This window comes from Haliotis rufescens, unplaced genomic scaffold (assembly GCF_023055435.1).
Source record: "Haliotis rufescens isolate VD_foot unplaced genomic scaffold, xgHalRufe1.0.p SCAF_1, whole genome shotgun sequence".
NCBI classification, from domain to species: domain Eukaryota; kingdom Metazoa; phylum Mollusca; class Gastropoda; order Lepetellida; family Haliotidae; genus Haliotis; species Haliotis rufescens.
The window spans coordinates 2150537-2174877 of record NW_025963779.1 but is presented as its reverse complement, the minus strand read 5'-3'; the positions used below and the strand labels follow the sequence as shown (position 1 = coordinate 2174877).

Sequence of the window (24341 nt, the reverse complement as noted above, 5' to 3'; positions counted from 1 at the left end):
ATGTCAGGACGTACACACAGAAATCACTGTATCATGAAGGCGCCAGACACTGCAATGTCAGGACGTACACGTGGAAAGCACTGTATCATGAAGGCGTCAGACACTGCAATGTCAGGACGTACACGTGGAAAGCACTGTATCATGAAGGCGTCAGACACTGCAATGTCAGGACGTTCACACAGAAATCACTGTATCATGAAGGCGTCAGACACTGCAATGTCAGGACGTTCACACAGAAAGCACTGTATCATGAAGGCGTCAGACACTGCAATGTCAGGACGTTCATAGACGATGGGTGGTGGATGGGTGGTGGACAGCATTCAATGGAGGGGGGGTTTTGTACACCATAAAACGATGTAAACACGAGCACAAGCCTTTGGGTAGTTTCATGTTTTACGTGTTTATACCACTGGCACGCTGTGAAGCATTTAGAACAGACCGATGCTTCCCATAAAACCAATGACACTTATGTCATTCCAGGCCATAAGTCCAGTCTCGATGTTGTCTCGTTATGTTTCGACCCCTTTCAAGCTGTGACGTTCTTTGTAAGACAGTGACCCTGTTTCCCTTCACCCTTGGTTTATTTGTATCCCCCGCCACAAAGCGAAAGGGGGATAAAGGAATGGGTGCTGTCCGTTTGTCCGTCCTTCCATCCTTCCCTCCATCCATCCGTCCGTCCGTCACGTTTCGTTTCCGGATCAGAAAAACAACAACATGAGAGATATCTTAACCAAACGTGGCACATACATAGGACTAGTAGTGAACTGGTGCCTTTTGATAGTTTGAGATTTTCTACAAATTTATTTTTCGACTTTCCATTGCAACGACTTGTACTTAGACTGAAAATGGCGGTACTGCTCACTTCCGGGAAGATCTTGAAAACCGTACAATATTTCTTCACCAAACTTGGCACATAGTTAGGTCTAGTGATGAACAGGTGTCTTTTGACATTTTTGTCCCAAAAGATTTTTTCGAGTTTACATAGCAACAACTTTGACGTAGACTGAAAATGGCGGTAGTGCTCGTTTCCGGAGCAGATCTTGAAAACCGTACAATATTTCTTCACCAAACTTGGCAGATTTTGTAGGTCTAGAGGTGAACTGATGCCTTTTGACAGTTTTTTTTCAGAATGTTTCGTTGGCAAGTAACTAGACTTGTTTATTTCGTACAATCGCATAGAGGAGGGAAACCACACAATGTAACCTTACTTCCAATAACTACAAACTTAGACACAAAGGAAAATTGCATGACAACTTCTTCATACTTCTCTAGGGCCCCTCTGGCCAACTTCGAAATCTTTCGTCCTTATATGCCAAGTAATATACTGGTATACCTGCTTTATGAATTTCTAAACGCATAACCAGAAGTTCTTAACATGATTGTTCATTACACGTGAGTAATAACAGGATCTTCTGCATTCGTCTACCCACGAAGTCTTCAACAAGTTCATATACTCAAGGTCAATGTTGTTTTACGTTAGAGAACAAACCCCTCGACAGTGAAATGGGGTTTCACGTGCATGTGGCGTCTTGTACTTGTGCTAGTACATTAATGCAATACCATGCCGCAGTTTAATATGAATACCCAACGCAGGCAAAGTATAGTGGATCCGAGCCGACCAATCCTTGTTATATACTCTTATGCTGAGCGCCAGGCAAGGTATCAACAAGTACCACCTTTTAACATCTTTTGGTATGACGCGCGGGGGGGTGGGGGGGTCGGGGGTCACTCTACCACTAGACCACGGAGGCGACCGCAGTTTGAATGCGTGAGTGAGTGAGTGAGTGCGTTGGGTTTAACGCCGCTTTTAACAGTATTCCAGTTATATGACGGCGTGTCAGCTTAATGTGGGAGGAAAGCCCGAAGTGATGCAGGTCTCAGACGTTTACCACTTCGGTGAAACCCACGAGCACAGGTATGGTGCTGACAAACCTAGAAACATAATCGGGGCGAACCGGGATTCGAACCCACAATCATAGGTTTCTGGCGTGCCCAAGGGACGCAACTCTGCACAGCGAATCGCGCCGCCTTAGACGACTGGGACACCCGTGCCCCCCAGTTTGAATGAAGAATGGCAGAGAGAAACAGAAAAAGGCTGTGTTGCATTCCTTCGGAACTATTGTGTCACTCTGACCCATTAAGTTACATTGCACCAAATATCACCGAACATGTTCGAGCGTCTTTAATTGGTCTTGAATTAAAGAACCTGTGGAGCAGTTGACGAGAGGCTCCTGGCCAAAATTCACCCAACGTCAACAGCAGTCAACGTTCTTCTCGCCGTCCGTCGTCTTGGCCACTCTAAAGTTCGAGTCGGAGCCACCATGGAACATGTACAATTTATGCCCAAACAGGCGATGAACAATCCTAATTTTCGCCAAACCACTATTAACATCTTTCAGTTCAGTCAAGAGGCCCAATTAAAGACAAGTATCAGCAACATTGTTGACGTTAGGAAGAGCTCTGGTTCTTTTAGCCGCAGGTATGGTGAGCCAGCAGGGTTATTAATCATTATCGATTAATCATGGGAAATATTCCGTATGCCTTTGTAGCAAGAAATCACAGTTGATTAAGTGATGTATTTGAATGTTTCAGTTTAATGACCATTTAATATTTAAAATAACACAACGTCGTTGTGATACACACACGTACGTTCTTGCTTTGGTGCTAATGACATGTGGAAGTTAAGGTTGATGATTAATGTTTCGGGGACGTGTTTGATGTTTTATTGTCTCCACCAAGAGACCGTTCCTGCTGTGAGTTCTGCAGGCGAACACTTGGTACACAACCAGGGGCTGTTGTGGTAATTCTTAGAATCGCGCAATCGACTCTGCTTTTAGCAGAGATTTCTTATGAATGTGGAAAGGGTTTTGCCGCTTATATTTATTAGAATAACAGTTTTAAACCAATTACGATGTAATTATATGGAAGCAAAATAACGTACGTCGGGTTCTACATATTCTTGTGATGGGTACATATTTATAGTTTCGTTATGCAGGGTTGCGTCCCTTAGTTGCGCTGGATGCAGTGGTCAACGCGTACAGTCTGTGTCATTTATTACTTTTCCTCTGCACTGTTTTGACACGACGTAATTTTTGTTTTGTTTGTTGTTTAACGCCGCACTCAGCAATATTCCAGCTATATGACGGCGGTCGGTAAATAATCGAGTCTGGACCAGACAATCCAGTGACTGACATCATGCGCATCGATCCACGCAATTGGGATACAATGACATGCATCAACCAAGTCAGCGAGCCTGACATGACACGGCATGATACACCAGTAACTAAATACGTTTCACCCATAAATATTAATTCTTTAGAGTGTAGTAAAATCTTAAAGTTAAATCATAAGGACTCATCTGCGATGCACTTCAAGCTAGCACTCCTCCATGATGTCGTCCAAGACCCGAAAGTACAAGCGGTGTTCGTCAAGCAGGTTGTCACGATGCAGACAAAGCAAGAGACTAACTGGCGATGTACGTCAAGCAGGTTGTCACGATGCAGACTAAGCAAGAGACTAACTAGCGGTGTACGTCAAGCAGGTTGTCACGATGCAGACAAAGCAAGAGACTAACTAGCGGTGTTCGTCAAGCAGGTTGTCACGATGCAGACAAAGCAAGAGACTAACTAGCGGTGTTCGTCAAGCAGGTTGTCACGATGCAGACAAAGCAAGAGACTAACTAGCGGTGTTCGTCAAGCAGGTTGTCACGATGCAGACAAAGCAAGAGACAAAATTGCGATGTTCGTCAAGCAGGTTGTCACGATGCAGACTAAGCAAGAGACAAAATTGCGATGTACGTCAAGCAGGTTGTCACGATGCAGACTAAGCAAGAGACTAACTAGCGATGTACGTCAAGCAGGTTGTCACGATGCAGACTAAGCAAGAGACTAACTAGCGGTGTTCGTCAAGCAGGTTGTCACGATGCAGACAAAGCAAGAGACAAAATTGCGATGTACGTCAAGCAGGTTGTCACGATGCAGACTAAGCAAGAGACTAACTAGCGGTGTTCGTCAAGCAGGTTGTCACGATGCAGACTAAGCAAGAGACTAACTAGCGGTGTTCGTCAAGCAGGTTGTCACGATGCAGACAAAGCAAGAGACAAAATTGCGATGTACGTCAAGCAGGTTGTCACGATGCAGACTAAGCAAGAGACTAACTAGCGGTGTTCGTCAAGCAGGTTGTCACGATGCAGACTAAGCAAGAGACTAACTAGAGGTGTACGTCAAGTAGGTTGTCACGATGCAGACAAAGCAAGAGACTAAATGGCGATGTACGTCAAGCAGGTTGTCACGATGCAGACTAATCAAGAGACTAACTGGCGATGTACGTCAAGTAGGTTGTCACGATATAGACTAAGCAAGATACTAACTGGCGATGTACGTCAAGCAGGTTGTCACGATATAGACTAACCAAGAGACTAACTAGCGATGTACGTCAAGCAGGTTGTCACGATGCAGACTAATCAAGAGACTAACTGGCGATGTACGTCAAGAAGGTTGTCACGATATAGACTAACCAAGAGACTAACTGGCGATGTACGTCAAGCAGGTTGTCACGATATAGACTAACCAAGAGACTAACTGGCGATGTACGTCAAGCAGGTTGTCACGATATAGACTAACCAAGAGACTAACTGGCGATGTACGTCAAGCAGGTTGTCACGATATAGACTAACCAAGAGACTAACTAGCGATGTACGTCAAGCAGGTTGTCACGGTACAGACTTAGCAAGAGACTAACTAGCGGTGTACGTCAAGCAGGTTGTCACGATATAGACTAACCAAGAGACTAACTGGCGATGTACGTCAAGCAGGTTGTCACGATATAGACTAACCAAGAGACTAACTAGCGATGTACGTCAAGCAGGTTGTCACGGTACAGACTTAGCAAGAGACTAACTAGCGATGTACGTCAAGCAGGTTGTCACGGTACAGACTTAGCAAGAGACTAACTAGCGATGTACGTCAAGCAGGTTGTCACGATATAGACTAACCAAGAGACTAACTGGCGATGTACGTCAATCAGGTTGTCACGATATAGACTAACCAAGAGACTAACTGGCGATGTACGTCAAGCAGGTTGTCACGATATAGACTAACCAAGAGACTAACTGGCGATGTACGTCAAGCAGGTTGTCACGATATAGACTAACCAAGAGACTAACTGGCGATGTACGTCAAGCAGGTTGTCACGATATAGACTAACCAAGAGACTAACTGGCGATGTACGTCAAGCAGGTTGTCACGATATAGACTAACCAAGAGACTAACTAGCGATGTACGTCAAGCAGGTTGTCACGATATAGACTAACCAAGAGACTAACTGGCGATGTACGTCAAGCAGGTTGTCACGATATAGACTAACCAAGAGACTAACTAGCGATGTACGTCAAGCAGGTTGTCAAGATGCAGACTAAACAAGAGAGTAACTAGTCAAGCAAGAAGAAAGTAAGCCTGCTGCGGATGGCACGGCCACAGAAGGCCAAGATGTGACAACTCATTCACCCTGCAGCCATGTCCGTCGCACACAACAGGGATGCCAATCCAGCAGCACGGAGAGGGTCTACTGCTGCGGTGCCTGGGCTGATTATTCTTGGGTGGCCAACCATCCAAGGGATATACCTGTGCCAAAACGGGGTTTTCTTCATTTGATGTGTCTGCGTTTAGGGATGTCAGCTGCCCTGTCCTTCCGCTCATCTGTCATCATTACGTCAGTGAGCGACTTTTTATGTTTGTCTCGCAACAAGAAGAGCGTTATTTATGAATTTAGGTGATACATTTGATACTTTGTTTATGTCCGTAGATAAGCATTTTAGCACTTAATTGTAAATAGGTTTTATGGAGAAATGAACTTATTTTAGATACATTTATTATCTATAACAGTAATCCTGTCTCAGCCCATGCAACAAAATGCCACAACTTTATAATCTTGTGTCCAGGTTCTTGTGGCACTGCGACAATGAAATGGGTGAGTGAGAGGTTTTAACCTCATCATTTAATCATGACGTATTAATTTCGGCTGTTTAGGGCGACAAATGTATAAGATACAGGCGACTTCGGTTCAGGTTGTATTGAACGTTTTCCATGGGACGTTCTGTGATGTGGACCAGCCGGTGGCAGCTGATAACGATTCCTGCAGCTTATTTAGCGGTTTGACCACATGTAAAACAAGCCTGGATTCCCCTCAGCTCAAACCCTTGTTATTAGTGTTCCGTTAGACATCGTGTCTGTCCTGTTTAATAAATACTTCACACTGTGATGTACTGAACAATTATTAAATTCATAAAGCCGATTCCAGCAAGAACAAATGAAATATGATCTGCTTGTCCAAATTAGAATAGTGTGAAAGCGTAAATCATTTTAAAAAAACTTTTTGACTCAGAATTCCAATACTTGTATCAATCTTTTGACAATCCTGTACGTTATTTAGAATCAAACGCAAAATATGGATGCGACTTTAACAGACCAATGGTCGAAACGAAAACTCTTTCCGCATCTAGCATACTTCCAGGAATGTGACAATCAACGTCTTCAGCTCGGAGCTTGTCGAGGTCGACCAAAGCCCTGACTGAAAGAAGCGCGTGCATGTGATGATCAGTTTGCCACCGAGGCGCGTGCTGCTCGTGCAACCCGTTTCCAGCTATATCACTGTTCATGTTGCTGGATTGTTTGGCTTTAATCCACTCCCCAATATGTGTGTACTTGTCATCTTACGCCTCTGTTACAACAGTAAGTTGGTCCGTCTGCATATTCAGTTGCCCCTTCAGAATGTACATGTTTATTGTGGTTTGGCTATTGTATACAAAACGAGTTACACGCGTACATTTTCCCTCATTGAAACATGAGTCTCGATCTAGTTTCTGAAGATCCGTTGGCTGGCACAACAAAGTAACACAGTCCTGAGTCGACAGCAACGTTTCTCCCACTGTTGCAGGTATGCTTCATGCCGCGGAACAGGCAGTTACCATGACAACGCAACATTGTGGCCCAATAGTAACAGGCAGTTACACCACGTATAACCATGACAACGCAACAGTGTGGCCCAATAGTCACAAGCAGTTATCCTTATTAAAACCATGATAATTCTATCCAGAGTCAATTACAAAATTACAATTTAGGCCGAGACGTTAAGGCTGCCTCCTCCCCTACTGTGCCGAAAAAACATTTTTTAAGTGTTTCTGTTTCCTTAGTAACAGCAGAATCTCTACACGTGTACGCAGAAGACGAATTCCAAAATTAACAAATCGTTTTCGTGTCAACAAAATCAGTAAACGTGCCTTCATGTCACTAGATTTTCTGTTCCATCAGTTGATTGTGTGTGTGTCCAGGCTGACGTCGTGTGGCAGGTGTGCTCCTGTGCGGCGCTGTGCTCCAAATGCCACATATGTCTATAAATATAGTATTTTATATAATTGGGAGAGGTCTGAACACTTAATCTGGAAACAGTCATGTACAGTAACGATTCCTCAACTCCTTTGATATGCTTGATGGAGATCCTGGCTGTACGTTCACTTAGTCTGCGATAAGACTTACATTGGCTTACTTGTGCACATTAATTTCTGCTACAAGTATCAACCGCACAGAACTGTATGTGCATCCTTCTGCAAATGACAGAAGCCATGAAAAGAAATTAATCAAAATTGGGAGGATGCTCAAAAGATGGTGCGGCATCTGAACTCCATGCATCTATCGCCTTGGGAACACCTAACAGCCACGGATGTTCTGTAATGACGCGGACGTCAGCGGAGACAACCATGTGACGTCAGCAAGCATGATACCCACAAAAACGTACGCGTAAAATTTATTATGTTTGTGTTGTTTCTAAATGGCATTACATTGAAGTACTACCACTTGACGGATCAGGGCGTCTGGATAACAGGCATACATATGATGAAGTCTGACATGGACAATTATGGACCATAAATATTGTTATGTATAAATCTCATCATCAGTGGCCAGTGCAGATAAACTGACCAATGACATTCAGTGACTGAATGGAGCATAGTTGTCTTTTGGGGTACTGTCGTCGTGTCCCATGTTTAATTGGGGCACTGGTGCCAAAATGTCTCAGATGATGTAGATTTATGATTGGGTTGCGTCCCTTCGAGATACCAGGATCCGTTGAAGGTTGGATTTGAATCTGAGGCCATTGGCTTGTCAGCACGTGACACGTGGCGACGGAAATGCTGTGCGTGGCGTTGTGTCGAACTCACTGATGGTCAGCTGGAAACCCATCACATCACAATGTCACAACGACTGACAACGAGTTTATCACCCAACGCCGTTGCCACAATCAATATTTGAAAAACACAAAAAAATCAAGTGTTTTTAATTAAATTCTGTTATTGCGTTAGCGCCTCTTTGATGTTAAAGTTTTCGTCACCATATATGTCACGCAGTTATCAAACAAATCCTTTGTGCACCCTCAAAATGCCGAGTTGTGCTGTTCGGTGTCGACAAAAGCAGGATTCTCACAAGTTTTCTGTTATTGCACGATTTTAACAACGGTAATTCAAACTGTGCATGCCATGTAAATAAAATGTAATGTTTTCCTGACACAAACTGTGATATAAGTGTTGGGATGTGCGAACCGTACCACACAGCCCCACACTCGCTCCACACAGTCCCACTCTCACTCCGCACAGGCCCACTCTCACACAACACAGCCCCACTCTCACTCCACACAGCCCCACACAGCCCCACTCTCACTCCGCACAGCCCCACTCTCACACAACACATCCCCACTCTCACACAACACAGCCCCACTCTCACACAACATAGCCCCACGCTAGCTCCACACAGCCCCACACGTATGAAGCGAGTGTGGGGATGTGTGGAGCGAGTGTGGGACTGTATGAAGCGAGCGTAGGGCTGTGTGGAGCGAGTGTAGGGCTGTGTGAAGTGAAGTGTAGGGCTGTGTGGAGCGAGTGTGGGGATGTGTGGAGCGAGTGTGGGGAAGTGAGGAGCGAGTGTGGGACTGTATGAAGCGAGTGTAGGGCTTTGTGGAGCGAGTGTGGGGCTGTGTGGAGCGAGTGTGGGTCTGTGTGGAGCGAGTGTGGGGCTGTGTGGAGCGAGTGTGGGGCTGTGTGAAGTGAGTGTAGGGCTGTGTGGAGCGAGTGTGGGGCTGTGTGGAGCGAGTGTGGGGATGTGTGAAGTGAGTGTGGGGATGTGTGAAGTGAGTGTGGGGATGTGTAGAGCGAGTGTGGGGCTGTGTGGAGCGAGTGTGGGGCTGTGTGGAGCGAGTGTGGGGATGTGTGAAGTGAGTGTGGGGATGTGTGGAGCGAGTGTGGGGATGTGTGAAGTGAGTGGGGATGTGTGAAGTGAGTGTGGGGATGTGTGGAGCGAGTGTGGGGATGTGTGAAGTGAGTGTGGGGCTGTGTGAAGTGAGTGTGGGGCTGTGTGGGGAAGTGTGGAGCGAGTGTGGGGATGTGTGAAGCGAGTGTGGGGATGTGTGAAGCGAGTGTGGGGCTGTGTGGAGCGAGTGTGGGGCTGTGTGGAGCGAGTGTGGGGATGTGTGAAGTGAGTGTGGGGATGTGTGGAGCGAGTGTGGGGATGTGTGAAGTGAGTGGGGATGTGTGAAGTGAGTGTGGGGATGTGTGGAGCGAGTGTGGGGATGTGTGAAGTGAGTGTGGGGCTGTGTGAAGTGAGTGTGGGGCTGTGTGGGGAAGTGTGGAGCGAGTGTGGGGATGTGTGAAGCGAGTGTGGGGATGTGTGAAGCGAGTGTGGGGATGTGTGGAGCGAGTGTGGGGCTGTGTGGAGCGAGTGTGGGGATGTGTGAAGCGAGTGTGGGGCTGTGTGGAGCGAGTGTGGGGCTGTGTGGAGCGAGCATGGGACTGTATGAAGTGAGTGTAGGGCTGTGTGGAGCGAGTGTAGGGCTGGCTGTGTGGAGCGAGTGTGGGGATGTGTGGAGCGAGTGTAGGGCTGTGTGGAGCGAGTGTGGGGCTGTGTGGAGCGAGTGTGGGGATGTGTGAAGCGAGTGTGGGGATGTGTGAAGTGAGTGTGGGGATGTGTGGAGCGAGTGTGGGGATGTGTGGAGCGAGTGTGGGGATGTGTGAAGTGAGTGTGGGGATGTGTGGGGAAGTGTGGAGCGAGTGTGGGGATGTGTGAAGCGAGTGTGGGGATTTGTGAAGCGAGTGTGGGGATGTGTGAAGTGAGTGTGGGGATGTGTGAAGTGAGTGTGGGAGTGTGGGGATGTGTGAAGTGAGTGTGGGGATGTGTGAAGTGAGTGTGGGGATGTGTGAAGTGAGAGTGGGGCTGTGTGAAGTGAGTGTGGGGATGTGTGAAGTGAGTGTGGGGATGTGTGAAGTGAGTGTGGGGCTGTGTGGAGCGAGTATGGGGAAGTGTGGAGCGAGTGTGGGGATGTGTGAAGCGAGTGTGGGGAAGTGTGGAGCGAGTGTGGGGATGTGTGAAGCGAGTGTGGGGATGTGTGAAGTGAGTGTGGGGATGTGTGGAGCGAGTGTGGGGATGTGTGGAGCGAGTGTGGGGATGTGTGGAGCGAGTGTGGGGATTTGTAAAGCGAGTGTGGGGATGTGTGAAGCGAGTGTGGGGAAGTGTGGAGCGAGTGTGGGGACATGGACAAGTTGTGTATTAACCCCAGGGGTACAGGGGACAAGTGTGGAAATATGACACGTGTTTATACAGGGTATAATAACGTACTACCAGAGCCGTACATGCTGGGCCCAGCCGAGACGACAACAAACGTCACGTCTAACTGGAAATAGATCCATATTTTATTAAACAAAATATTATTCCATTGTTTGAATGTTTACTCACGTGTGTGTATTTTTTCGTGTAACTGTTACATATTTCTTCATCAAGTGGAATTCCTATGTTTGAATCGTTATGTCCAATGGGACCGGCTCATGTTAGCGTTTTTTGTTTGTTTGTATTTTTCATTTTGTGAAATCCTTTCAATTGCTTATTTATGTTTTATTTCATGAGTTCAAAGTAGTTCGGTGTGATGGGTTGGAATGTAGGAGTGGGTGAATTAGATTTAAAACAGCTATCTCAGAGCTGCATTAGAGCATGGCCTGTTGCTTCACGTGGGGAAAAAAGCTCAGTGATGCAGGGCCTTGGAGGTCTGATTCCACCGCCGTACGACCGGCCACGTTTGTTTGTTTGTTGTTCAACGCCGCATTCACCAATATTCCAGCTATAAGACGGTCTGTAAATAATCGGGTCTGGACCAGACCATCCAGTGATTGATATCATGAGCATCGATCCACGCCTTTTATCTCACAGTATCCCCAGTATCTTGCCAGATTCAACGACCTGTGAATATCCGGGTTAGAACTGGTTATTTATTTATAGTAAAAGGACTGTTATAGCATTGCCACAAGAAAGAGAACGAAACATGTCAGTCATCTCAAAGGCTTGTGTAAGTTCTTGTCAGCTTGGGCAAACATATTCACGCAAAACAATGTTTCGGGGGTTTGGGGGTTTGGGGGTTCAGCATTAAATAAATTATAAATGTAAATAATTATGTGTGTAGTCCTCGTGGTCACGTTGTAGACCATATAGCTCCCTCTCTACGCAGGTAAAACAGACATTGGCCATGTCAATATGGAACGTCAACGGGAGAGAACAAACAGTCTAGATACCTGCAGATTCCATTGGGCGTGAAAGACAAACAGTCTAGATACCTGCAGATTCCATTTGGCGTGAAAGACAAACAGTCTAGATACCTGCAGATTCCACTGGACGTGAAAGACAAACAGTCTAGATACCTGCAGATTCCATTGGGCGTGAAGACAAACAGTCTCGATACCTGCAGATTCCATTGGGCGTGAAGACAAACAGTCTAGATACCTACAGATTCCATTGAGCGTGAAAGACAAACAGTCTCGATACCTGCAGATTCCATTGGGCGTGAAGACAAACAGTCTCGATACCTGCAGATTCCAATGGGCGTGAAGACAAACAGTCTCGATACCTGCAGATTCCATTGGGCGTGAAGACAAACAGTCTCGAAACCTGCAAATTCCATTGGGCGTGAAAGACAAACAGTCTCGATACCTGCAGAATCCATTGGGCGTGAAAGACAAACAGTCTCGATACCTGCAGATTCCATTGGGCGTGAAAGACAAACAGTCTCGATACCTGCAGATTCATCTGGGCCCGAAAGACAAACAGTCTCGATACCTGCAGATTCCATTGGGCGTGAACACAAACAGTCTCGATACCTGCAGATTCCAATGGGCGTGAACACAAACAGTCTCGATACCTGCAGATTCCATTGGGCGTGAAGACAAACAGTCTCGATACCTGCAGATTCCATTGGGCGTGAAAGACAAACAGTCTCGATACCTGCAGATTCCATTGGGCGTGAAAGACAAACAGTCTAGATACCTGCAGATTCCATTGGGCGTGAAGACAAACAGTCTCGATACCTGCAGATTCCACTGGGCGTGAAAGACAAACAGTCTCGATACCTGCAGATTCCATTGGGCGTGAAAGACAAACAGTCTCGATACCTGCAGATTCCAATGGGCCCGAAAGACAAACAATCTCGATACCTGCAGATTCCATTGATCGTGAAAGACAAACAGTCTCGATACCTGCAGATTCCATTGGGCGTGAAGACAAACAGTCTAGATACCTGCAGATTCCATTGGGCGTGAAAGACAAACAGTCTCGATACCTGCAGATTCCATTGGGCGTGAAGACAAACAGTCTCGATACCTGCAGATTCCAATGGGCGTGAAGACAAACAGTCTCGATACCTGCAGATTCCATTGGGCGTGAAGACAAACAGTCTCGAAACCTGCAGATTCCATTGGGCGTGAAAGACAAACAGTCTCGATACCTGCAGAATCCATTGAGCGTGAAAGACAAACAGTCTCGATACCTGCAGAATCCATTGGGCATGAAAGCCAAACAGTCTAGATACCTGCAGATTCCTCTGGGCCCGAAAGACAAACAGTCTCGATACCTGCAGATTCCATTGGGCGTGAAGACAAACAGTCTAGATACCTGCAGATTCCAATGGGCGTGAACACAAACAGTCTCGATACCTGCAGATTCCATTGGGCGTGAAGACAAACAGTCTCGATACCTGCAGATTCCATTGGGCGTGAAAGACAAACAGTCTCGATACCTGCAGAGTCCATTGGGCGTGAAAGACAAACAGTCTAGATACCTGCAGATTCCATTGGGCGTGAAGACAAACAGTCTCGATACCTGCAGATTCCACTGGGCGTGAAAGACAAACAGTCTCGATACCTGCAGATTCCATTGGGCGTGAAAGACAAACAGTCTCGATACCTGCAGATTCCAATGGGCCCGAAAGACAAACAGTCTCGATACCTGCAGATTCCATTGGGCGTGAAAGACAAACAGTCTCGATACCTGCAGATTCCATTGGGCGTGAAAGACAAACAGTCTCGATACCTGCAGATTCCACTGGGCGTGAAAGACAAACAGTCTCGATACCTGCAGATTCCACTGGGCGTGAAAGACAAACAGTCTAGATACCTGCAGATTCCACTGGGCGTGAAAGACAAACAGTCTCGATACCTGCAGATTCCATAGGGCGTGAAAGACAAACAGTCTCGATACCTGCAGATTCCATTGGGCGTGAAAGACAAACAGTCTCGATACCTGCAGATTCCACTGGGCGTGAAAGACAAACAGTCTCGATACCTGCAGATTCCATTGGGCGTGAAAGACAAACAGTCTCGATACCTGCAGATTCCATTGGGCGCGAAAGACAAACAGTCTCGATACCTGCAGATTCCATTGGGCGTGAAGACAAATAGTCTCGATACCTGCAGATTCCAATGGGCGCGAAAGACAAACAGTCTCGATACCTGCAGATTCCATTGGGCGTGAAGACAAACAGTCTCGATACCTGCAGATGCCAATGGGCGTAAAAGACAAACAGTCTCGATACCTGCAGATTCCATTGGGCGTGACAGACAAACAGTCTAGATACCTGCAGATGCCAATGGGCGTGAAAGACAAACAGTCTCGATACCTGCAGATTCCATTGGGCGTGACAGACAAACAGTCTTCAGAATGGTTTATTGTGGCCTTTTGCCGCTCATATCAGAAGGTGCACGGGGTCACGGGAGGCCCAGTCGTCTCAGGCGGCGCGATTCGCTGTGCAGAGTTGCGTCCCTTGGGCACGCAAGAAACCTTTGATTGTGGGTTTGAATCCCGGTTCGCCCCGATTATGTTTCAAGGTTTGTCAGCACCATACCCGTGCTCGTGAGTTTCACCGAAGTGGTAAACGTCTAAGACCTGCATCACTTTGGGCTTTTCTCCCACATTAAGCCGACACGCCGTGGTATAACTGGTATACTGTTGAAAGCGGCGTTAAACACAACTCACTCACTAACACACTCACTCAGGACGTCCTCAAGGAATGAGGAGAAAACACTTCTTTGAATAATCGTTTCCTTTTATGCACGCTTCGCGAGCCCTTGTCACCTGTAAGAGAACCAGCAACATGCACGTCTGTACAAATATACACTCTTAATTATCTTGAGTCTACCCAAGGCACTAAGACATAACAGCAGTTGGAGGTAAAGGACCACAGACGCTTACTACACAGAAAAGGCATTTATCTGCCAAACGTACTGTGCTAAATATATTCCTTTAATTTCAATCTGATAGCGCCAGGTTAAATATACATCGGATGTGAGCGGTCGACAAGAATACGAGAGAATGTGTCAGATAGAAAGCCTGCAGCGAGAATAGCATGTCATTGGAAGAGGCATAAAACTTCACTGACGTGGCATTTACATAAAGGCAAGCCAAGTAGTCCGATTCGCAGGGATGTTGTAACGTGACGTTTAGAGGGCATCTCCCGTCTTTGCCACACATTACGCCAAAACAGTTGCAGCTTAAATCAAACGTAATTGATCGTTAAAAGAGCGACAATTTCAACGTCTTGTTCAGATCGTCAAGGCATCCATTATAAAGAGGTTATTGTTTAATTAAACGTTTCGTTGTGACAGGCTCCACTGTTGAGCCATGATCGGGCTGGGTGGTACATACGCAAGTATCGATCGCTGCCGTCGTGATGTATAGGCATCAGCTGTTCAAGGTCGAAAAGGGATTTTGGAAAATACGACTCGTTCCGCGATAACAATAGATTACACAAAATGTGTTTCAATTTACCATTTCAAATAAAAACATCAACTTGCCTCCGAGGCTTGAGTGATGGGTCAGTTTCCATAAAAAATAGCTTTTGAAGGCTACTCCATCTTAATTAGATCTGTTTAGATGTATTTTGTTCAGGGAAATTGAAAGTGGATGAATGACGTGAAATGTCGAGTCTGGAGCAGGCAAATCATTTGCTGACTGCGGGGCTTCAAACATCTTGTCAAGTGCCGATATAACCTCTCGAGATTATTAACTTAGATCAGTCAGTTATACATATGATCATCATGAGGACGAATGTGGGATTCGAACTGAGGATCACTGGATCTTGCCACGCCCGAGAGACACACATCTGCACAGAAAACTGGGAGGGCCATGACTTGGACGCCAGTGTCCCTCCATGGCGTGTTTAGCAGAACCAGTGAGCTTACATCTTGTCGGGTGTTCTGTTCCTTTACATCTTGTTGGTTGTTTGTTGTTTAACGCCGCACTCAGCAATATTCCAGCTATATGACGGCGGTCTGTAAATAATCGAGTCTGCACCAGACAGTCCAGTGACTGACATCATGAGCATTGATCCACGCAATTGGGATACGATGACATGCATCAGGGAAGTCAGCGGGCATGACCACCCGATCCCATTAGTCGCCTCTTACGACAAGCATAGTCACCTCTTACGACAAGCATAGTCACCTCTTAAGACAAGCATAGTCGCCTTTTACGGCAAGCATGGATCAGCCGTATGTAGAAATTGGAATAAATGACTAGAAAGTATTGTAAATATAATAAAACAGTAGATTCTAGATATAATTGAAATCACTGTCAACTAGAACTATACATATGTTTCAACTTCAAGGTTGAGGATACACTCCCAGAGAAGTGATATCTGCTACACCTCTGCTACATCACAGCGCCACGCTGTCCCAGGGGGTGGGGTTTTAGCCAACGACACGAGATGTGCACAGAATCGACATTTCGACATTTCGAGGTTTCAGTGATTTTAAAAGATTAAAAATTATTTGTTTTAAATTATAAAGTGATCTCGTAAAAAAGTAGTAGTGTGGAATATGGGCGAACTTGGGCTTGTTGGCATGCACTTTGAATGACAACTCAATTTCTAATCCAATATCATCCGTTTGGGATTTTCTTTTGATAATTATGAAATGTGGTTTTGCAAATACCTCATATAATTGTCCCCGCTTTTTGTCTTTTACGCACAGTGGAATTAGTTCCGGTGGATAATCGAGATTGGATATTCTCTGGCGTTGACGTTTTATATCTATTTACCCAAAGCGCCTTGCTTGTGGGTTAAACATCCACGCTATCGGTTCTTGTAATATAGCATCTCTAAAGTATTCCCGTTGGAGTTTGAAGTGGTAATTACGCTCCATCATAAATTCATTACGTTACCGTTTCACATACTTACATGTCAGAATACATCAAGTGAAACACAGCATACCGCGCCATCACCAGAAAATGCATATTAATGTGTCATTCACCTCCTATCCTGTTGCAGTGTAAAATGTCAGCGAAGCATAGATATCATTTTAATACATGTAATGGCCGTTTTCATATTCATGGACTTGGAAATGGCCACCACGTGTGTGTCAGTTTTCAAGCCACCATCACTTGATGCAATATCCGCCGTTGCTGGCTAGATGTCCGTGTACAGTATCCAGCTGTAGCTGAAGTGGGTTTTAATATGAGAAAAAAGAATCATTGATGCAGTTCAACATCCGTGCATTATGTTTTAATATCCCTCCATGAATGAAGAGGAAGTGAGAGAGGGGGGTATAAAATCGGAGACCAGTGACTGTAATGATCACAAACCAGCAAGGTCATGTCCTAACTTCCGGTAGAGAATGATCGGTTGAGGGAGACTCCAGTCTCGGTCTCGTTCTTCGTCAGTGTTGTAAGGGAGCAGAGGTCGACATATGACCCTTTGGTGCCGCTGGTCGAAGGTCGAAGTGACCAGCATAGTGCTCCAGGTGGCGCCAGAGAGTTTAAGTTAAATCTTAAATTATTATTTGGCAACGATGTTTCACTTTAAACTGATGATTCTCGTGATAACATCACCATGCATCCTGGGGATGGGAGGCACCAGGCTCCAGGGTGATGCAGAAAGCTGTAACGTACACACCACGCTGGGCTCTGTCTCTTCATATGAGGCCGGAACGAGAAGCGTCACACCCTGGTTATGTGCTGGTGGCAGGTGCCTGCACCCTCGCCTGCACCCTCGTCTGTACCCCCAGGTCCCGGCCCCTGTACACGGTGTACGGGAAGCGTCACACCCTGGTTATGTGCTGGTGGCAGGTGCCTGCACCCTCGCCTGCACCCTCGCCTGCACCCTCGTCTGTACCCCCAGGTCCCGGCCCCTGTACACGGTGTACGGGAAGCCCTCATATGTCACCCCGGTCTTGGGGTCGGTGTAGCTCGTGACGGAGGTCGCAGCGCCAACGTTGCCCTGGAACAGGATACTGAATCTTGAAATAGTGATCTCACTGTGTCATGCCGGATTCTGCATATTACCTTCATTCTGGGTATATTACCTCCATATACACAGTATTACCATCCATCAGGGGTATATTACCTTCATATACACAGTATTACCGTCAATCAGTGGTATATTACCTCCATATACACAGTATTACGGTCAGTCAGTGGTATAGTACCTTCATATACACAGTATTACCGTCAATCAGTGGTATATTACCTCCATATACACAGTATTAACGTCAATCAGTGGTATATTACCTCCGTATACACAGTATTACCGTCAATCAGTGGCATATTACCTTCATATACACAGTATTACCGTCAATCAGTGGTATATTACCTCCATATACACAGTATTACCGTCAATCAGTGGCCATTACCTCAATATACACAGTATTACCGTCAATCAGGGGTATATTACCTTCATATACACAGTATTACCGTCAATCAGTGGTATATTACCTCCATATATACAGTATTACCGTCAATCAGTGGTATATTACCTCCATATACACAGTATTACCGTCAGTCAGGGGTATATTACCTTCATATACACAGTATTACCGTCAATCAGGGGTATATTACCTCCATATACACGGTATTACCGTCAGTCATTATTAGATTATTTACAGACTGCTGTCATATAGCTGGACTATTGCTGATTGCGGCGTTAAACGACAAACAAAACAAAAACCTTCAATAATGGGTATAGTACCTTCATATCCACAGCAATCATGGCAAACTCGAACATTTCCTTCTGTCCCAGCCTTCGTTGGATGTCTCTTATCACCTGGTCACATGCTGCCTGGGCGCTGCTCCCCTAGGGGAATAAGCAGTTGCATGGAAAGTAGTACGTATTAATGCTGGTCGAGTGGGATAATGAGTTGCACAGAAAGTAGTACGTATTAATGCTGGTCGACTGGAATAATGATATGTATCGATAGTAGTACGTAATGGACATGCACAATACTTCCATTGCAGAGAACACTATGTGCATGTGTGCCATCTCCTCTTGTCATGTTCCAATGCTACAAGTAATTTACCTTGCCTACCACCCAGTACATACCTGTTTCATGAGGCACACTGTGTGGAAACTTGGACAGTATTTGAGAATCTCGTCACCATCGCCGGAACAGCAGGCCGCCCCTCCCTCGTTGTCTGGAGTGAGTGAGTGAGTGAGTGAGTGAGTGAGTGAGTGAGTGAGTGAGTGAGTGAGTGAGTGAGTGAGTGAGTGAGTGAGTGAGTGAGTGAGTGAGTGAGTGAGTGAGTGAGTGAGTGAGTGAGTGAGTGAGTGAGTGAGTGAGTGAGTGAGTGAGTGAGTGAGTGAGTGAGTGAGTGAGTGAGTGAGTGAGTGAGTGAGTGAGTGAGTGAGTGAGTGAGTGAGTGAGTGAGTGAGTGAGTGAGTGAGTGAGTGAGTGAGTGAGTGAGTGAGTGAGTGAGTGAGTGAGTGAGTGAGTGAGTGAGTGAGTGAGTGAGTGAGTGAGTGAGTGAGTGAGTGAGTGAGTGAGTGAGTGAGTGAGTGAGTGAGTGAGTGAGTGAGTGAGTGAGTGAGTGAGTGAGTGAGTGAGTGAGTGAGTGAGTGAGTGAGTGAGTGAGTGAGTGAGTGAGTGAGTGAGTGAGTGAGTGAGTGAGTGAGTGAGTGAGTGAGTGAGTGAGTGAGTGAGTGAGCAAGGTGACAAAGGTGCAAACAGCTGTACCGAAGCGGTTACATCCATAGTTTACAATGTTGTCCCTGATACTGCAGATTCTAAATGCCATTTAAAGATAGCATATGTTGCTAGCGACAATGCAACCTGATACTGTTGGCATATCACGTATGCATAAGTCACTAAGCCCCCTTCAATTAGAGTACATGTTGTTTAACACCATATACAGGCTCGCTGACTTGGTTGGTGCATCTTATCCGAATTGCATGGACCGTTGCTCATGATATCAATCACTTGATTATCTGGTCCTGAGTCGATTATATACAGACCGCCGTCATAGTGGCTTGAATATTGCTGAGTGCGGCGTTCAACAACAAATAAACAAACAAACAAACCCCCGCTAGGCCAGGCAAACCAATGGCTGACAGCATGAGCAGCGTCGGGGCATGAAGACAAACAAGCAGACATGTACCCTTCTTCAGTTATCTATTGTAATACGATAAATGCCGTCACTCCGCCAATCTCTCTCTCTTCACAAATTTCTCCCCCATCAGTGCAACTGGATTAGACGGCCTTTAAGCCCCTAAAAGAGCAGATGGTAGCGAAGGGTTTCACAGTATATGTCATTATAAAGTAGATGTGTAATACACTGGCTACCCAAGGATGTATTCTACCTGGATGGAGGGGTAGGTCTCACCTGCGTAGAGGCCGCACCCCGGTAGAGCGCTGTCTCCCACCCTGCCGGCGCACTTGTTGCGTTTACCGCTTGTTGTCACACCTACAAGAGACACACGCAGGCTGCTCTTACATCTAATCAGCTTTTGTTTTGAAAATCGGATTAAATAGCTTGTATTTTGTGGCGAAATAATGTTGGAATGGTAGAAGACCGATTCATTAAAGGTAGACTTACTTGGTTGGGTCGACTGACAGTCCTCATTAGTCTCATGCAATGAGTCACTATAACCATGGAGCTAAGATCACTTTGTTAAGGCAGACCGATATCTGTACGGCTGTTAACGAACCGGATGTCAATTTCGTTATATGATTTTGATTGGCCTAACTGTAACACCATTATTCTAGCCTAGTTCGGCATGGGTGAAATTGGACTTTTATAGTCAGTGAACTCCCTTGCCTCGGGAAGATGCAGCAAATATATCAAGGACAAGAGTGGCGAGCGGAGATACTGGAGAGTGGGGGAGTACCTGCACAGATGTTTCCATCAGATAAGGCGATCACACCCAGCGTATCGTTGCCCCGCGCCTGATCATCACCACTTGATGGGGAGACTGGAGCCTGGGAAGGGAAGTGTGGGAGAGAGATTGAATGGGGGAGTGATGATTGTGTAGCGTAGGGGATGTGTGTGATTGGATGAGTTTGGTTTAGTGTAGGAGAGTGAGTGCGTGAGTTTGGTTTAGTGTAGGCGAGTGAGTGGGTGAGTTGGGTTTAGTGTAGCAGAGTGGGTGAGTTGGATGTAGTGTAGCAGAGTGAGTGGGTGAGTTGGGGTTAGTGTAGCAGAGTGAGTGGGTGAGTTGGGTTTAGTGTAGGAAAGTGAGTGGGTGAGTGTAGGAGATTGAGTGGGCGAGTTGGATTTAGTGTAGCAGAGTGAGAGGGGGAGTTGGGTTTAGTGTAGGAGATTGAGTGGGTGAGTTGGGGTTAGTGTAGCAGAGTGAGTGGGTGAGTTGGGTTTAGTGTAGGAAAGTGAGTGGGTGAGTGTAGGAGATTGAGTGGGCGAGTTGGATTTAGTGTAGCAGAGTGAGAGGGGGAGTTGGGTTTAGTGTAGGAGATTGAGTGGGTGAGTTGTATTTAGTGTAGCAGAGTGAGTGGGTGAGTTGGGTTTAGTGTAGGAGATTGAGTGGGTGAGTTGGGTTTAGTGTAAGAGATTGAGTGGGTGAGTTGGATTTAGTGTAGCAGAGTGAGTGGGTGAGTTGGGTTTAGTGTAGGCGAGTGAGTGGGTGAGTTGGGTTTAGTGTAGCAGAGTGAGTGGGTGAGTTGGATTTAGTGTAGCAGAGTGAGTGGGTGAGTTGGGGTTAGTGTAGCAGAGTGAGTGGGTGAGTTGGGTTTAGTGTAGGAAAGTGAGTGGGTGAGTGTAGGAGATTGAGTGGGCGAGTTGGATTTAGTGTAGCAGAGTGAGAGGGGGAGTTGGGTTTAGTGTAGGAGATTGAGTGGGGGAGTTGGGTTTAGTGTAAGAGATTGAGTGGGTGAGTTGGATTTAGTGTAGCAGAGTGAGTGGGTGAGTTGGATTTAGTGTAGGAGATTGAGTGGGTGAGTTGGGTTTAGTGTAAGAGATTGAGTGGGTGAGTTGGATTTAGTGTATCAGAGTGAGTGGGTGAGTTGGGTTTAGTGTAGGAGATTGAGTGGGTGAGTTGGGTTTAGTGTAGGAGATTGAGTGGGTGAGTTGGGTTTAACGTAAGAGATTGAGTGGGTGAGTTGGGTTTAACGTAAGAGATTGAGTGGGTGAGTTGGGTTTAGTGTTGGAGATTGAGTGGGTGAGTTGGGTTTAGTGTTGGAGATTGAGTGGGTGAGTTGGGTTTAGTGTAGGAGAGTCAGTGGGTAAAGTCAGGAATGACAGCTCAAAGTTGGGGGAAAGTGATGCAGTAAACCTCACGATTATCTGAGATTCGAACCTACGATCACAGGTTCCTGGAACGTCTAAGAGGCGCAACTCTGTACAGCAAATTGGGGCGCCTCAGAGCACGGGGCAACAGTGGTCCCGAATTGTGCCGCGGAGACTAGTGTGTTAGTGGTGTTTCTTGCGGCTTTGCGTTATGGTCTTGTCCTATATGGATCACAATTTTATGTAGATTTGTTTCCAAATAATTTCCCAAGGATTGGGAAAAACAATCCCCCGAGCCAACTCTTGAACTATTCAGTAAAACATGCCAAAAAGGTTAATTAATTACTATAAGTGACGATAATACCAACTGCCTGCATTAGCTGCGCGTCTATATCGTGTCCTCTCTGTGCAGCGAACGCTGTCGTCCCGCCTCCCGTCAGCATGTTGTGTTCTGAGTAGTTCATGACGTCGGTGGCCACTGAGATAGCTTTGGACACGCTGAGGAGGACGTGAGAATGTTGAGGGAATGTCACAATTCAACAGTCTACTGTGTAAAGGTTTTATGGTCAATGGTATACTTTTCAGTCAGTAAACACTACAAATAGGCTACATGTAAAACGTACTGTAAGTACAGGTGAGGGAGAGCCGTGAAGACCCTGGTTAGAATGGGTCTTCAGCAACCAATGCTTGTCGTAAGAGGCGACTTTGCTTGTCGTAAAAGGCGACTATGCTTGTCGTAAAAGGCGACTATGCTTGTCGTAAAAGGCGAATAACGGGATCGGGTGGTGCCGCGTTTAAACAACAAACAAACAAAACAGGTGAAGGGTATTTGCAAAACGCCGTAATTGATAGAACTCCCGGCACTGGTCTGAGTAAACTAAGAGGACTTTCGTTTACATTTCAGCAGTTGGGTAGTTGTTTGTATGTCTTATATGGTATGTGCAAGTGACAGCAAACGAGCAGTACGATGTACGCAAATATCTCAGGAACTCGTTATTGGTCAGTAAATAAAAATATATACCTATTTATGTAAGTAGAGAATCTTACATATAGAGGTATATGTTTTTATTTACCGACCAATAACGAGTTCCTGTGACAAATATGCCTTTTCCTTCGCGAACGGCTGCGAATTTGGGTAATGTTTTTATTTCGCGTGGATACTCGACTCACCTTTAAAATCAAGCTACAGTTCATTTGGGTTTACCATTCTCCAACATTGAGTAGTAGGTATAAATATTCAATCGAAGCCTAGACTAGGAGAGATAAAAATAATGGGAGTGTTTACCCCTGTAGGCCAGTGACGGCGCCGAAATCCAAGTTGCACCCGTCCATGATAGCAGCGTCTTGCTCCAGATAACCATCCTTGTTCCGAGGTCCGCCCCTTCCAACAAGATAGTCCCCGTAGCTGGCATCGTCCTCAACCACTGAACACTCGATAAAAACCACTCATCGTCAACACAATACGTAAAATACACGACTAGTATTACCACGTCAACATATATAACGTCATCTTTCACATTATTATTATTGTGTTCTTCCTTCTTCTTCTTATGTTATTACAATAAAGATAGATGTAAAACGTCCACCATGCAGAAACATGTCAGTGTTAACCATTGGTGTTTTACGGGCGCTTCATCAAGGGTGCCGATGAAAACAATTGTAGACGTTAGCTTACTAATTAGGTATAGTACTATATTCCATGTATTTATCGACATTATACTGCTAATTATGTCATTATCAGTTATATGCAAGCGTTTGCGCCTGTAATCATGAGCAGCGACACTGTTATGAGTTTCAATTTAGAAGTACATAGAAATAATTAGTAAAAGCGCTTGTAAAATCACCGTTTATTCCACATTTCACAGCATCCACGCAACTGCATCCTCCGCACGCGAGTTTGTCCCCGGCAGTGAGGACCGGTTTACTGCTGAATGCCCATGTTCCAACAACTATTGTTTTGCTCATTGTGGTGTCAAACGGAATAAACCAGACGAATGTTAAACAAGATAATAAACATATATATCTGGTTATGACTTCATGCAGGAAGTTCGTCAATGGATGCTCCCTTATTACTTCCCCTGATTTGTCGCACATATACTAGTTTCGTACAACACGTTTCATCAATGTTGGAATTATTTTGAATGGAAAGTTACCATGCTGTTCTGTGCATGGTACATGCACACTGCTTTGCATTAAATTAATGTTAATTCATCCACTTTCGGGTTGGTAATAAACTACATGTATTATATAGGAACTACTCACGTCGTTTGTGAGAAACATAGAACAGCATATTCTTCGTTAATTCAAACTTACAAGGTTTTAAATTTCATGCAATTTGCGGAACATATGCTTGCAACTATTTTGATGAAACACATCACATTTTCATGTACAGTTTATGGTATTTTGTATATCTGCTTTGACTTGCACTGCTACAATACAAAGTGATAGTCCTATTCTCTATTCCAATCGCACTTGTTCGGAAGGCCTCGCTTGTGTTTTGTGAAAAATAGTATCAATCGGTAGATTATCCGTGTTTGTGTA

At 45.6% G+C, this 24341-nt stretch overlaps 1 protein-coding gene across 1 annotated transcript; it reads right to left on the bottom strand.

Moving 5' to 3' along the window:
* Window positions 1-16827: 16827 nt before the first annotated feature.
* Window positions 16828-23866, bottom strand: LOC124147035 (N(4)-(beta-N-acetylglucosaminyl)-L-asparaginase-like). The gene is made up of 8 exons (XM_046517637.2): window positions 23645-23866; window positions 23086-23224; window positions 22169-22298; window positions 20449-20539; window positions 19944-20024; window positions 18667-18758; window positions 18316-18420; window positions 16828-17568 (listed from the first exon to the last, which is right to left on the bottom strand). Exons 1-8 carry the CDS (start codon window positions 23763-23765, stop codon window positions 17401-17403), a joined length of 927 nt encoding a protein of 308 aa, XP_046373593.2. The 5' UTR covers window positions 23766-23866; the 3' UTR covers window positions 16828-17400.
* Between the last annotated feature and the right edge of the window lie 475 nt (window positions 23867-24341).